The 14,415-nt window shown below is 44.0% G+C and overlaps 1 protein-coding gene across 1 annotated transcript in view; it reads left to right on the top strand.

The window, feature by feature from the left end:
- Positions 1–7,672: 7,672 nt before the first annotated feature.
- The window catches only part of PPP4R3A (protein phosphatase 4 regulatory subunit 3A), a 41,262-nt gene continuing 34,519 nt past the window's right edge, over positions 7,673–14,415 (top strand). Inside the window, exon 1 of the mRNA XM_007944492.2 lies at positions 7,673–7,814. Coding sequence (XP_007942683.1) covers positions 7,673–7,814 — 142 coding nt within the window. The remainder of the gene's footprint in view (positions 7,815–14,415) is intronic.

The raw sequence follows: 14,415 nt of genomic DNA, 5'->3' as shown, positions 1-14,415 counted from the left end.
AACATTTCCTTCTGTTATACATCAGATGGCCATCAGTACAACTACAACAGCCTTTGTTTTCTGGTTTGTTCATAACATGATGTTAAGGGGAGGATAAGGGAAACTAACATTTTGTCATAAATACTACACAGCAAGTTGAATATTTACATAATTTATTAAAATAGTTTAGAACAAAAATGGATGCTTGTCTAACTGTTGGAATTTTTCTCTGTTGATTCTTTCTTTCTGTTGATTTTATTCACCTGTTTATATTACTTGATGTTTTGTGATAAAATGCACATGAATGTCATGAAAATGCTCATGTCTTGGCTTCTGCCTTTATATTGAAAGTTATTGAATTGAAGTTGTTAAAGATTTCCCATTATTTGGTTCGACAATCAACACCAATGAAAGCAGCAGTCAACATACCAAATGACAAATTACACTGGGCAAATCAGCTGCAAAAGACCTCTTTAAAGTGCTGAAGAGTAAAGATGTCTCCTTGAAGACTAAGGTGTGCCTGACACAAGCCAGGGTATTTTAAATCACCTCATATGCATGTGAGAGCTGGACAATGAATAAGGAAGACCAAAGAGGAGTTGATGCCTTTGATTTGTGGTGTTGGCGAAGAATACTGAAAGTACCACGGACTGCCAAAAGAACAAACAAATCTGTCCTGGAAGAAGTGCAGCCAGAATGCTCCTTGGAAGCGAGAATGGCCAGACTTTGTTTGACCTACTTTGGTCATGTTGCCAGAAAGGACCATGCCCTGGAGAAGGATCTCATGCTTGGTAAAGTGGAGGGTCAGGGAAGAAGGGAAAGGTCCTCAATGAGATGGATTGACACAGTGGCTGCAATGATGGGCTCAAAAATAGCAAGTTTCGTGAGGCTGGCACAGGACCAGACAGTGTTTCATTCTGTTGTACATAGGGCGCTATGAGTTGGAAACAGCTTGATGGCACCTAACAACAACAACATTCTTCTTAACAAGCAGCTCTGGTGGCACTGTGGTTAAGGCATTGGGCTGATAACCAAAAGGTTGGTGGTTCGAACCCACCAGCCACTCCATGAAAAAAAGATGAGGTGATCTGCTTCTGTAAGAATTTATAGCTTTGGAAACCCAATGAGGGTTGCTGAGTTGGAATTGATTTGATGGCAGTGGGTTTGGGTTTTTTGTTTGTTTGTTTGTTTTGATTCTTTTTAACATCATCATTGCATACTTAAGAAATTTGAAAGCTATAAGTATCATTAAAGGTCATCTCATCCAAATAAGAAAACAGGCCCTGTGAGGCTGAAAGCTATGCCACCAGTATTTCAAATACCAGCAGGGTTGTCCATGGTGGACAGGTTTCAGCAGAGCTTCCAGACCAAGAAAAACTGGGAAGGAGGAAGGAGCCATCCACTTCTCAAAAAACTGGCTAGTGAAAACCTTATGAATAGCAGTGAAATACTGTCTGATATTGATATCATTGCTATTGTCAAATGGACCTTGGCTGAAAACAAAGAATACCAGAAAGATGTTCCCCTGTGTTTATTGACTCTGCAAAGGCATTCCACTGTGTGGATCATAAAAAAATTATTGATAACATTGCAGAGAATGGGAATTCCAGCACACTTATTTGTGCTGACAAACCTATACATAGACCAGGAGGCTGTCATTCGAACAGAACAAGGGTTCTGAATGGTTTAAAATCAGAAAGGGTGCGTGCCAGGGTTGTATCCTTTTACCATACTTGAACCTGTATGCTGAGCAAATACCTGAGAAGCTGGACTATATGAAGAAGAATGCACCATCAGGATTGGAGGAAGACTCATTAACAACCTGTAATATGAAGATGACACAACCTTGCTTGCTGAAAGTGAAGAAGACTTGAAGCACTTGAAGACTTGAAGCATTTACTGATGAAGATCAAAGACTATCTTCAGTATAGATAACACCTCAAGATAAAGAAAACTAAAATCCTCACAACTGGACCAATAAGCAGCATCACAATAAATGGAGAAAAATTGAGGTTGCCAGGTATTGCATTTTACTTGGATTTACAATCAACACTAATGGAAATTATTGTTGTTACGTGCCATCGAGTTGGCTCCAACTCATAGCGACCCTATGTACAACAGAACAAAACACTGCCTGGTCTGTGCCAGCCTCACAATACTTCTATACCTGAGCTCATTACTGCAGCCACTGTGTCAATCCATCTTGTTGAGGGCCTTCCCCTTTTTTGTTGACCCTCCTCTTTACCAAGCATGATATCCTTCTCCAGGAAATGGTCCTTTCTGACAACATGACCAAAGTAGGTCAAACAAAGTCTGCCCATTCTTGTTTCCAAGGAGCATTCCAGCTGCACTTCTTCCAGGACAGATTTGTTAGTCTTTCTGGCAGTTCATGGTTCTTTCAATATTCTTCACTAACACCACAAATCAAAGGCATCAGCTCTTCTGCGGTCTTCCTTATTCATTGTCCAGCTCTCACATGCATATGAGGCAATTGAAAATACCATGGCTTGGTATTTTCAAAGTAATGTCTTTACTCTTCAGCACATCAAAGAGGTCTTTTGTAGCAGATTCGCCCAGTGTAATACTTCGTCTGATGTCTTGACTGCTGCTTCCATTGGTGTTGACTGTGGATCCAAGTAATATGAAATCTTTGACAGCTTCAGTCTTTTCTCCATTTATTGTGATGCTGCTTGTTGGCCCAATTGTGAGGATTTTCATTTTCTTTATGTTGAGATGTAATCCATACTGCAGACTGTAGTCTTTAAACTTCATCAGTAGGTGCTTCAAGTCACCTCACTTTCAGCAAGCAAAGTAGTATCATCTGAATATTGCAGGTTGTTAATGAGCCTTCCTTCAATCCTGATGTCATGCTCTTCTTCATATAATCCAGTTTCTCAGATTATTTGTTCAGCATGCAGATTGAATAAGTATGGTGAAAGGATACAACCCTGACACACTCCCTTCCTGATTTTAAACCGTGCAGTACCCCTTGTTCTGGTTGAGCAACAGTCTATGTACAGGTCTATGTACAGGTTCCTCATGAGCACAATCAAGTGTTCTGGCATTCGCATTCTTCTCAATGTTATCCATAATTTGTTATAATCCACACAATCAAATGCTTTTGCATAGTCAGTAAAACACAAGTAAACATCTTTCTGGTATTCTCTGCTTTCAGCCAGGATCCATCTGACATCAGCAATGATCTCTCTTGTTCCATGTCTGGAATGATGTTGAACTGAGATGAACTGAGATGTTTCAACAACTTCTTCTCAATCCAGCTTGAATTTCTACAAGTTCTCTGTCAATATACTGCCATTTTTAAATTATCTTCGGCAAGATTTTACTTGCATATTATTGTTTGGTTCCACATTCTGTTGGATCACCTTTCTTTGGAATGGGCACAAATACTGATTTCTTCCAGTCAGTTGGCCAGATAGGTGTCTTCCACTTATCTTGGCATAAATGAGTACGTGCCTCCAGCACTACATTCGTTGAAACCTCTAGATGGGTATTCCATCAATTCCTGGAGCCTTGTTTTTTGCCAATTCCTTTAATGCAGCTTGGACTTCTTCCTTTGATACCATTGGTTCTTGATTATATGCTACCTCCTGAAATGGTTGAACATCAACCAATTCTTTTTGGTACAGTGACTCTGTATATTCCTTCCATCTCCTCTTGATGCTTCCTGCATCATTCAATATTTTGCCCATAGAATCCTTCAATATTGCAATTTGAGGCTTGAATTTGTCTTCAGTTCTTTCAGTTGGACAAATGCTGAACATGCTCTTCCCAGTTGGTTTTCTAATTAAAATAAAAACCAAACTCATTGCCACTGAGTTGGTTCCAACTCATAGCGATCCTCATTGCACTCCCAAGGCTGTAGTAGATCTTTACAGAAGTAGATTACCCCATCTTCCTTTCACGGAGTGGCTGGTGGGTTTAAACTGCTGACCTTCTGGTTAGCAGCCAAATGCCTTATCTATCAACTATGTCACCAGAGCTCCTTTCTAATTCCAGGTCTTTGCATATTTCATTATGATACTTTACTTTGTCTTCTTGAGCTGCCCTTTGAAATCTTCTGGTCAGCTCTTTTATTTTATCATTTCTTCCATTTGCTTTACCTGCTCTCCATTCAGAGAATAGCAAAGATGTCAAAGCAAAGATGTCTCCTTGAAAACTAAGGTGCGCCTAACCCAAGCCATGGTATTTTCAATCACCTCTTATGCATGTGAGAGCTGGACAATGAATAAGGAAGACTGAAGAAGAGTTGATGCTTTTGAGTTGTGGTGTTGGAGAAGAATGCTAAGAGTACCATGGTCTGCTAAAAAGACTAACAAGTCTGTCCTGGAAGAAGTGCAGCCAGAATGCTCCTTGGAGGCGAGAATGGCCAGACTTCCTCTCACCTACTTTGGTCATGTTGTAAGAAGGGACCATTTCCTGGAGAAGGATGTCATGCTTGGTGAAGTGGAGGGTCAACGAAGCAGGGGAAGGCCCTCAGTGAGATGGATTGACACAGTGGCTGCAACGATGGGCTCAGATATAGCAAGGATTGTGAGGCTGGCACAAGGCTGGGCAGTGTTTCGTTCTGCTGTGCATAGGGTCGCTAAGAGTTGGAGATGACTAGGCAGCACCTAACAACAACACTCTCCATTCAAGAGCAAGTTTCAGGGTGACTTGGGCCACAGTCTGAGGTTCCACCAGTCACTATTCAACTAGTAATCCGTCTTATTTTATGTTTTAGAATTTTGTTCCACATTTTTTCTCTCACTCTATTCATGACCTCAATTTTGATCCCTTTCTGAGCAGTTGGCATTGATAGCTGGGCATCATCTAGTTCTTCTGGTCCTAGGGTCATGTAGCTGAGGTTCCTGTGGTCCACCAGTTGCTTGGACTAATTGCTTCCATATGCATTTGAGTTTCTTCACTCTTCTTTGCTCCAGACTAGGATAGACCAATAGTTGCATCTCAGATGACTGCTCATAAGCTTTTAAAGCCCCAGTTGCTATTCACAAAAAGTAGAATGTAGAACAATGTTTTTGTGTATATGTTGTGCCAATTGAGCTTGATGTCCCCTACGACCATGGGCCCACAGGCCCAGTGACTCACTCCCTCAAGGTGCTTGGTTGTGACTAAGAAGTTTTCCTAATTTTGTCCTCTATTATCTCTCTAATGTACATGGACATTTGCATGTGTTGTTGTCGTTTGTCGTTGAGTTGGGCCTGACTCATAGCGACCCCTCCTTGGGTTTCCAAGGCGATATCACTACAGAAGTAGATTGCCCAACCTTCCTTCCGAGGAGTGGCTGCTGGGTCTGAACCGCCAGCCTTCTGGTTAGCAGTCAGGTGCCTTAGGCATTACACCACCAGAGCCCCCTGACATTTGTATAGCACATACAAATATATATGTGGACATATTATCTCCTAAACCTATGTACGATCCTGGGCATATTGCCATTTGCCTACCCATTCCTGATCTTCTTGCCTGTCTACCTATGTATCCACCTGAAGATTAGTGTTTGTTATTACTAACAATATAGTATTTTGTATGTAATAATATTACATACACCTCTTGTGCACCTGTCTGTGTCTTCCTTTTCCTTAGTGATATTGTGCTAGTCTGGAGTTCTGGTAGCATAGTGCCTAAGGCACTTGACTGCTAACCAGAAGGCTGGCAGTTCAAACCCACCAGCCACTCCTCAGAAGGAAGGTTGGGCAATCTACTTCTGTAATCTACTTTTAGACATCCTCTAAATGTCAAGGATGTCTCCTTGAGGACTAAGGTGTGCCTGACACAAGCCATGATATTTCCAATTGCCTCCTATGCATGTGAGAGCTGGAGAATGAATAAGGAAAACTGAAGAAGAGTTGATGCTTTTGAGTTGTGGTGCTGGCGAAGAATGCTGAAAGTACCGTGGACTGCTAAAAGAACTAACAGATCCGTCCTGGAGGAAGTGCACCAGAAATGCTCCTTGGAGGAGAGAATGGCCAGACTTCCTCTCACCTACTCTGGTCATGTTGTCAGAAGGGACCATTCCCTGGAGAAGGACGTCATGCTTGGTAGGGTGGAGGGTCCACGAGAACGAGGGGGAGGCCTTCAACGAGATGGATTGACAGCAGGATCGGACAGTGTTTCGTTCTGCTGTGCATGGGGTCGCTATGAGTGGGAAACGACTCCACGGCACCTAACAACAAGTTCTTTTTGCAAGAGAAAGAATAGTAAAAAATAATAGTTGTTCTTTAAGAGAAATGGAGGTCGCAGCTGGAATGTAAAATTAGGTTTCCGAATTGTCACTTGGGACTTAAACCAAACCCAAAACCAATCTCACTGCCGTCCAGTCGGCCGGAAAACCAATACTGTGTCATCTGTGGACTCTCCACGAAAGTGTACCCCACGGCAGTTCCTGAGACTTGTAGTGGTCTTGTGACCCAAACCTGTGGCCTCAGAAGCTTTCCAATGTCCCCGCAAAGGAGAACTCCTTGAAATCGGGCGCCACCTGAACTCCGCGCCAGATTACGTTCCGAGTGGCCAGTCCAGCCCAAAAGGCGGCCCGCAGGGGATACTCTAGGAGGCAGGCTCTCGGCGTGAAGAGCCCCAGGGCCAAGCCGCCTAGCATTGGGAGGGCAGGGGCAGAGGAGGATGGACAGCGTCTCCGCCCCGGAAGGTTAGAGAACCTGAACTCCGAGAAGCAAGCGCACAGCTGCTTGAGTGTGGGCCTCTCAAACCCGACTGCGCCAACCGCCTCCCCCCGCCCCCAATCCTTGAATGCTGGAGCAGGGTTGATGACGAATACAGTGCGCGACGGACGCATACGCCGTCCCGCGCTCGCACGACGGTGCGTGCAGGGAAGCGCGGGGGAGTCCCGGGCCGTCACCGGCGCGACTAGCCTTCAGCCTCCGCCTCTCTCTGCGTTCCCGCCACCGCGGCAATTGGCGCCCGCCTCGTTCGAGGCCTCTGCTGCAGCGAGGCTTCTGGGCTCGCTTCTGTCTCTTTAAATGGTGGAGCCAGCAAGTCGCCCCTGCAGCTGCTGCCTGGGAGGCCCCGCGCGCGGCTATTGAGAGACGAACCAAGATGGCGGTCGCTTTGGCTCTGTGAGGAAGACGGAAGAGGCGGTGGCAACGGCGAAGAGGAAGGGACTATCAGCAGCCAGGAGCACTCGGGCGGCCGGGGGCCTCGCAGTCTCCCGATCAGCGGTAGCAGTAGCTGCACAAGCAAGCGGCCGTCGGTTTCGGGCATTTGAAGCCGGAGGAACGGAGTGGAGCTACCGGCTGCGGTGGCAGAGTTAGGTACAAGGAAGGAAAACATGGCGGCGGCGGCCTGAGGAGGCGGTGGCGGCGCGGGAAGCGACTTTGCGGAGCTCATGACGGAGGCGGGAGCAGGGCAGTGACCGGCGCCCCGAGTTTCCATAGCGGGGGACGGGAAGCCGCGAAGCGCTGCGCGCTCTTTCGGGGCAGCCGGGCGGCCGGCTTCGCCGGGCCTGGACAATAGCACCGAGAAGCCGTAAGCGAGGGAAGGCGGCGGCCCAGAGCTCGGGTTCGGGCGCGGGCCATGCGGGCGGCGGCGCGGGCCAGCGGCGGCCAGCGGCGGGAGTGAGGCCGGGGAGACCCCCGCTCTCCGGCGCCCTACTGCCTCGGCTCCCGCCTTCCCCGGGAAGGGGACTCCGGCGGGGCACCCGCCCCAGGCCCTGGGCGGCACGATGACCGACACCCGGCGGCGGGTGAAGGTGTACACGCTCAACGAGGACCGGCAGTGGGACGACCGAGGCACCGGGCATGTATCCTCCGGCTACGTGGAGCGGCTGAAGGGCATGTCCCTGCTTGTCAGGGCCGAGAGTGACGGTGAGTGGAGCCCCTCGCGGCGGAACTGTGGGGCTTAGGGGCCCTGTCGGGACGAGATCGGGGGGTCTGGGTGGGGCCCGCTAACCAGTCCCCGGCGAGCTCCGCGGAAAGCCCGCGCGGGTTCCCTTCTACGGGTGCCCGGTGTCTCGTCGAGTACGCGGGGAGCTGAGCACGTCTCAGCCGCACCGCCCAGGAGCGAGGGGAGGTCGGGGCTGGGGCAGACGGGGTGCGGCGTTCTTCTGCACTGGGGGGGTGACCTTGAGAGCGCACGGCCGAGTCCGATCTTCCGCCTTCGTGCTCCCACTTGCAAAGCAGGCGTGGTGAGCGGTTTCTTGGCGCTAAGAACCTTCCTCGCTGCCTCCCTCTTGGAAGAGCGTTGTACGGTCCGCACGCTGTCCTTCCCTTCCGAACACCAATCTTTGCCACCTCTCCGAACCTGTTGCAGGTTGGCAATGCTAGGTCTTGGATTTGGCGGCTCCGATCGGCAGAGGAAACGCCGCTTTGCCCCGAGCAGATAGGTTCGTGCGCCCCAGGGTTGGCTGCCTTGTTCAGAGCAGGGAGGCAGACTAGTGTGTAGTTTCCATCCGCAAACGCCCTGCGGACTTGGCATCATTTCATGCGAGCTTTTTTGATGGCTTCAACGTATATTTATGTTTTGGTTCAGTTAACAGGTGGGGAGCAATTAGCAGTTATTTTTAAAACGTTGAAAAATGTGCCCTCGTGCTTCAGGCTTCACACATAAATGCTTCACAGTTTGTGAAAGAGCCTCCAAGTGCATATACCCCTGTGGTGTTGAAAGTAACAGCTTCGGATTTTTACAGCCTGTAGCGTAGTGCCTAAGGTACTTGGCTGCTAACCAGAAGGCTGGCGGTTCAAACCCACCAGCCACTCCTCGGAAGGAAGGCTGGGTGATCTACTTCCGTAGTGATACCGCCTTGGAAACCCAAGGAGGGGTCGCTATGAGTTGGGTCCGACTCGATGGCGCATAACAACAACAGTTACTACCCTGGGTGCATTCTGTGAATTTTCCTTAATTAAAGACTTTGTCCACCTTGGGTAAAAATGTTAAAGTGTTTCGTATCAGTTTGAAAATAATTTTTTTCCCACGTCTCCTTACGTTGCGGTCTATAATTTTCCAGTAGCTGTTTCGGTTTATTATGGTTACAGTCGTCCTGCTGAATTACCACAATGGTGTTTCTTGGCCTTTTCATCAATTGGACTGTTAGCAGAACTTCAGTTCCGTGAAAAACAAAACTCCAGGGAAATTGATGTTCAATTTGAATTGAAAAGTGGTAAAACAGTAATTTGGAGTAAATTGCCTGAAGGTTATCTTTATAATGCTACGTTGCCCAAATTAGGTTTCAACTGGAAAAAAATATCCAAAAAGATAATTACTATTTGGAGACATTTTAAAGTTTTGAATACATTATTTTTTTGAGACCTATTTGCAGTTTGACTTTTGAGTGTTGTTGCTCTTTTGTGTAGTATTACCACATAATCACCTACCGGGTATCTTTGGACGTTTGGAAAACTTTTCACATACGGAATTAGAAAGGTTTAATTAGCTTTTTTTGAGATGAAAGCATGTATGGTTCTTTGTAATCTCGGATAGATTTTAAAAATATGTAAATCTTTCCTTCATATCATCTGTTTAAATTTAACTTATTATGCAAATGAGTCCTTTATTTAAAGTCTTTTAAAATGAATCATACACTTCTTGCCGGTAATTTGGGACTCATTTTTTCCCATTTTTATTTTTACCACCTGTGATCTCTCTTTGAAGGGAAGGTTGAATGGCAAAAATAAATGGCTTCAATTTTTATCCAACAGATAAAGAGAGCTGAACTCAATTACTGATAATGGTCTTGTTAAATTTACGTTGTAAGGAAAACTAAATCCAAAGTGCGAGCTTAGAAAAATCCCAGGAAACTTATGAAATATGTAGCAAATAATTTTTAATATATGACTAACATTTTTTTCTACTAGGAAAACTCCAAATATGAATGATAATCATTAAAATGTACTGAGTGCCCGCCCTCCTGTGCCAGACAGAGATTCTTTAAGCACTTGTAAATGCTGACCTGTGAAGTAGGTAGTATTAATACTAAATATTGTTGTTAGTTGCAGTCATCAGCTCCAACTTATGGGGACCTTATGTATAACAGAATGAAAGTTAGTTTAAAAACAACTAGAAACTTACTGCCATATTTTATAGATGAGGATAACTTAGGCTCAGAGGGCTAAGTAACTTGTTTAAGGTAACGCAGCTAGGTCAGTGTTAAGATCTATGCAGTTAGTTAGGCAGAGTCAGTGTTCAAACTGACTTTGGGTTTGGGTTTGAATGACACATCTAGCCTGTGGCTTGAAACTTATTTTCAATAATCATTTAATTACTATCAGTAACTGTTGTCTACTTGCATTTGCTCCTTTATAGTTCTCATTTGAAAAAAATAAAAATAATTTTTAGCTTAAATATATTTAAAATAAACAGTTTATCTCCAAGCCACAGATAAAAGTTTTTGTGTTGACTGATAGCTTGAGTCCTCCATTATTATGTGCTTCCCGCTTCCCGTAATAAGATAATTGAGAATTTTCTTTTTATTGTAATGATAAAAATGGAAAATATTTCTAATTTTCCTTAAAAATGGATCATTTATATAGAAATTCAAAATTATTGAGCTTTTCCATGCTTGGGACAGACCTAGTCATTGTATGTGTTTTCCTCTCCAGGTTATCTGTGTTAACTTACTTATAGCTTTTTTCCAAGATTCCTTTGTTTGTTTCAAACTATTTCTTTAAAACAAGATAAACATTTGGTTCTTGACACTTGAAATATTTTACACTCTCATAATAATAGTTTTGTGATGTATTAGTGGTCCACCTTAGAAAGAGGCTGTTGTTTTCCGGTTCAGCTGATTTAGTGAGAAACTATTCTGTGCTTGGTAGGGTGATAATAGGGGCTTTGTTTGTGAAATGGGTGATAGTATGATTATTTATTTATTTTAAGAAGTGCTCTGCCAAAGATTGAATACTTTGTCCAAAGCCATTCATCTATTAAGTAATACAATTTGGGATACAAATTAAGGTGTTTTTTTCTTTTTTTAATTTCAAACACAGACATTTTCTACTATTCACACTGCTTAGTAATTACATATTGTTTGGAAATTAAATGTTCACCATTTCAGTGTAGGTATAGAAAGGCTAACCCCTTGCCTTTCAGTCTATTGCAATTCATGGTGACCCCATGTGTTTCAGAGTAGAACTGCACATGGGGTTTTCAATGGCTGTGACCTTTCAGAAGCAGATTTCCAGCCTTTCTTCCTTGGTGCTGCTGGGTGGTTGCAAACCTTTGGGTTAGTAGCCATAGCTAAAGTGCACACTGATTATGCTGCTTATGGAGCCCTTATAGGAAGGTTTTTTTAAAAATCCAGATCCAGTGTCATCAATTCTGATTCATAGCAATTCCCATCGGGTTTCCAAGGCTGTAAATGTTTTACGGAAGCAGATTGTCCAGTTTTTCTTCCGTGGAGTGGCTGATAAGTTTGAACCACTGACCGTCTGGTTAGCAGCCAAACGCCTTAACCACTACACCACCAGAGCTCTTTTATAGAAAAGTTACCAAAACAAAAAACCAAACTCACTGCTGTGGAGTTGGTTCCGACTTACAGTGTCTCCTCCTTGGGTTTCTGAGGCCATATCTCTATGGAAGTAGATTGCCCAGTTTTCCTTCTGAGGAGTGGCTGGTGGGTTTGAACCTCAGGGCTTCTGGTTAGCAGTCAGATAGATGCCTTAGGCACTATGCCACCAGAGCTCCCAGAAAAGTTAGGTGGTTTTAATTTTCTCAGCACTTGGGTCTATGTTTTGAGGAATAACTTGTATTGAAATAACTTGTATATGGCTAAGAACCAGGGAAGCAATTTTTGAATGGCCTCCATGTTTTAGGGCAGAGTAGTCTTGGGGTGAGTATGCCCTTCCCCTCAGTTGCTGAATGCTCAGCACATCTGCAGCCCACCTTGCCTTGGAGTAGAGGGATGTCTCGGCTGAGGAAGCTTTTAACATTACCAGTTTTTGACTCCTTGAGCCTTCATTCCAGTTTTCAAATGCCATTATGTAAACTCTGGGCAAGAACAATCAAGATAAGATATGGGGATGTGGAACACAGACCTGCCAGATGGGGTTTTGGACTTCAGTAAAGCGTTTTTGGTGGTTCTTCCTCCTGCTCCTGAAGCATGGTAACCTAAGCCCTGCCCTTAGCTTTGAGCACTGATAAGGATGTATACTAGGGAAGTTTGAGGCTGAACCACTTAATCAGGGTGACAGGCTGGAGCTAATCGTCTGAAATCCTTCCGGGTTTATCCAAATCAGAACTAAAGCCAGCAGCTGGCCTTAGAATGCCCATACTACTTGAATCTGATTGGTTAGTTGCTTGATACTAAAGGTCAAAGCATAAAAGTTATAAAACTTTAGGATATCTCATTCATCCAGTGAAAGGAACTGAGAGATCTTCTAAATATGTGGATTTTTCCAGGTAGCTAAAGCTACTATCATTGTGTGTCAGTAGTTTTAGAATGTCCCCAATTTCCATAGAATGCTTACTAAATATAACATGCTAGAATGCTTTCCTAAAAAGTATACTGACCCTTTGTGAATTAAACTTTTGCTTGTAATGTGTTTCTGGATTATCTTTCATCAATACAGGTGTTTCTACTATATAGCAATACAATGATGCCAGTAAAAATGATAATCTGAGCATACACTGAAAAAAAAAGTACTGACTGTGTGTTGGTTATGCACTAGATATGGGCTAGGCACATAAACAGAAATTTTCAGTTAATACTCATGGCAGTCCTATGATGTGTAGTAGTGTTTTTCTTGGTGTGCTGATTATTTAATTGAATAGTCTTTTTGTTGTTATTGTTTAGTCAGTAACCTAGATTTTTTATATGAAATCTTTCCATTTTAAAATATTTGCATGCATTCACTGTATATGTGTGTGTGTTGTTAGACTGGGAATCACACAAGCTGGTTGCATCCAGGATGCAGGCACTAGTTGTTGTTGTTTTTTTGATTTGGGTGAAGATTTACAGAGCAAATTCACTTTCCATACAGCAGTTCACATATACTTTGTCTCATGTCATTGACCACAGTTTACCACAATGCAAGAGCTCCCCTCCCACTTCCTCCCCATAGTTACCTCTTCCCAGTGTCCATCCCTCCATACACTCCTGCCCCCTGAGCTGTCTCCCTGTGCATAAGCAGTCCTTACTTCTCCCATTATTGTTCTCTCCAGGGCATGTGTCTAATTGAGGTAAATGTTTAACTCACATGCCTGTACTTTGCTTGGCTAGAAACCACAGGTGTGGGTTCAATTCCAGACCTGAAGGGCAGCTAGGGGCCATGGTCTCAGTGGTTCCACCAGGCTCTATTGGACCAGCAAACCTGGTCCCCACCTTCTTTTTTTTTTTTTTGCCTCCAAATGATTTTGAGTTTTGTTCCACATTGTTCTCCCTCTCTATGCAGGATCTCCTACATCCCTTCCAAGTGGATGACAGTGGTAGCTGGGCACCATCTAGTCTTCTGGTCTCATAGTTGTATAGGCTGCAGATCAGATGGTGTGCCAGTCGCTAGGACTGATTGTTTCCATTAACTTTGGTTTTCTTCTTGATGAGGAGAGACCCATCGTTTCATTTAGATGGCAGCTTGCTAGCTTTTAAGATCCCAGTCGCTACTTACCAAAGTATGAGGTGGAGCAATGTATTGTATAGTATGTTATGCCAAATGAGCTTGATGTCCCCTGCGACTGTGGTCCCGAGCCCACAGGTTCAACTACTCAGTCCCTCTGGGTAGCTGGCTGAGGGCACTAGTTTTTAAGTCCTCTGATTTAGATTCTGAGAATAATACATCACTCTCTCCTGCCAACTACCCATACTCTTGTCCCAGAGGTGTTTAGTCTCTTTTGATGGAAGTGTGATGGGGGCTGACAGTGGAGCCTAATAAAGGTATCTCACTGCATTTTATTGGAGGAATCAAGATCTCATGAAGCAATGTCCTGAGTATAAAGACCTCCTTTTTATCAGCCTATTTCAGGCATAGATTTGTGTTAATATGCACAGATGTATCTCATTTAAGTAGCATGACATCCTGCTATTTAAGTCACACAGTGCTCTGCTGGTAGCTTTTCAGTTTTTCTGTTGCTATCGAGTCCTTTCTGGTTCTTGGCAACTCCATGTGTATCAGAATATAACCCTGTCCTTAGGATTTTCAAGTGGCTGATTTTTTAGAAGGCGATCAGCAGCCTTTGTTCCCACATGCCTCTGGGTGGACTTCAGCATCTAATCTTTTTGGTTAGCAGCTGAGCACATTCACCGTTGCCCTCAGGGACTCCATCAATGGCATAGAGTAGCATTTCTGAAACATTTTTTCTAATGCTTCTTTATAGTCTTAAAGATCTAAACAAACTTTTGCTAATGTGAGTTGTATCTGTTGGTATTTAATTAGAAATTAAAAGGAAAATTTAAAAAAAACACTAATTCATTTAAAAGTATGAATGTTGTCTTTAATGTTACACATTAACAAAATTATGTTTTTAAGAAAGATAACT

Source organism: Orycteropus afer, unplaced genomic scaffold (genome assembly GCF_000298275.1).
Source record: "Orycteropus afer afer isolate SDZICR_OR568_19922 unplaced genomic scaffold, OryAfe1.0 scaffold00127, whole genome shotgun sequence".
NCBI classification, from domain to species: Eukaryota; Metazoa; Chordata; class Mammalia; order Tubulidentata; family Orycteropodidae; genus Orycteropus; species Orycteropus afer.
Note: the sequence above shows the minus strand (reverse complement) of the source record. Positions and strands in the feature narration are given on the sequence as shown.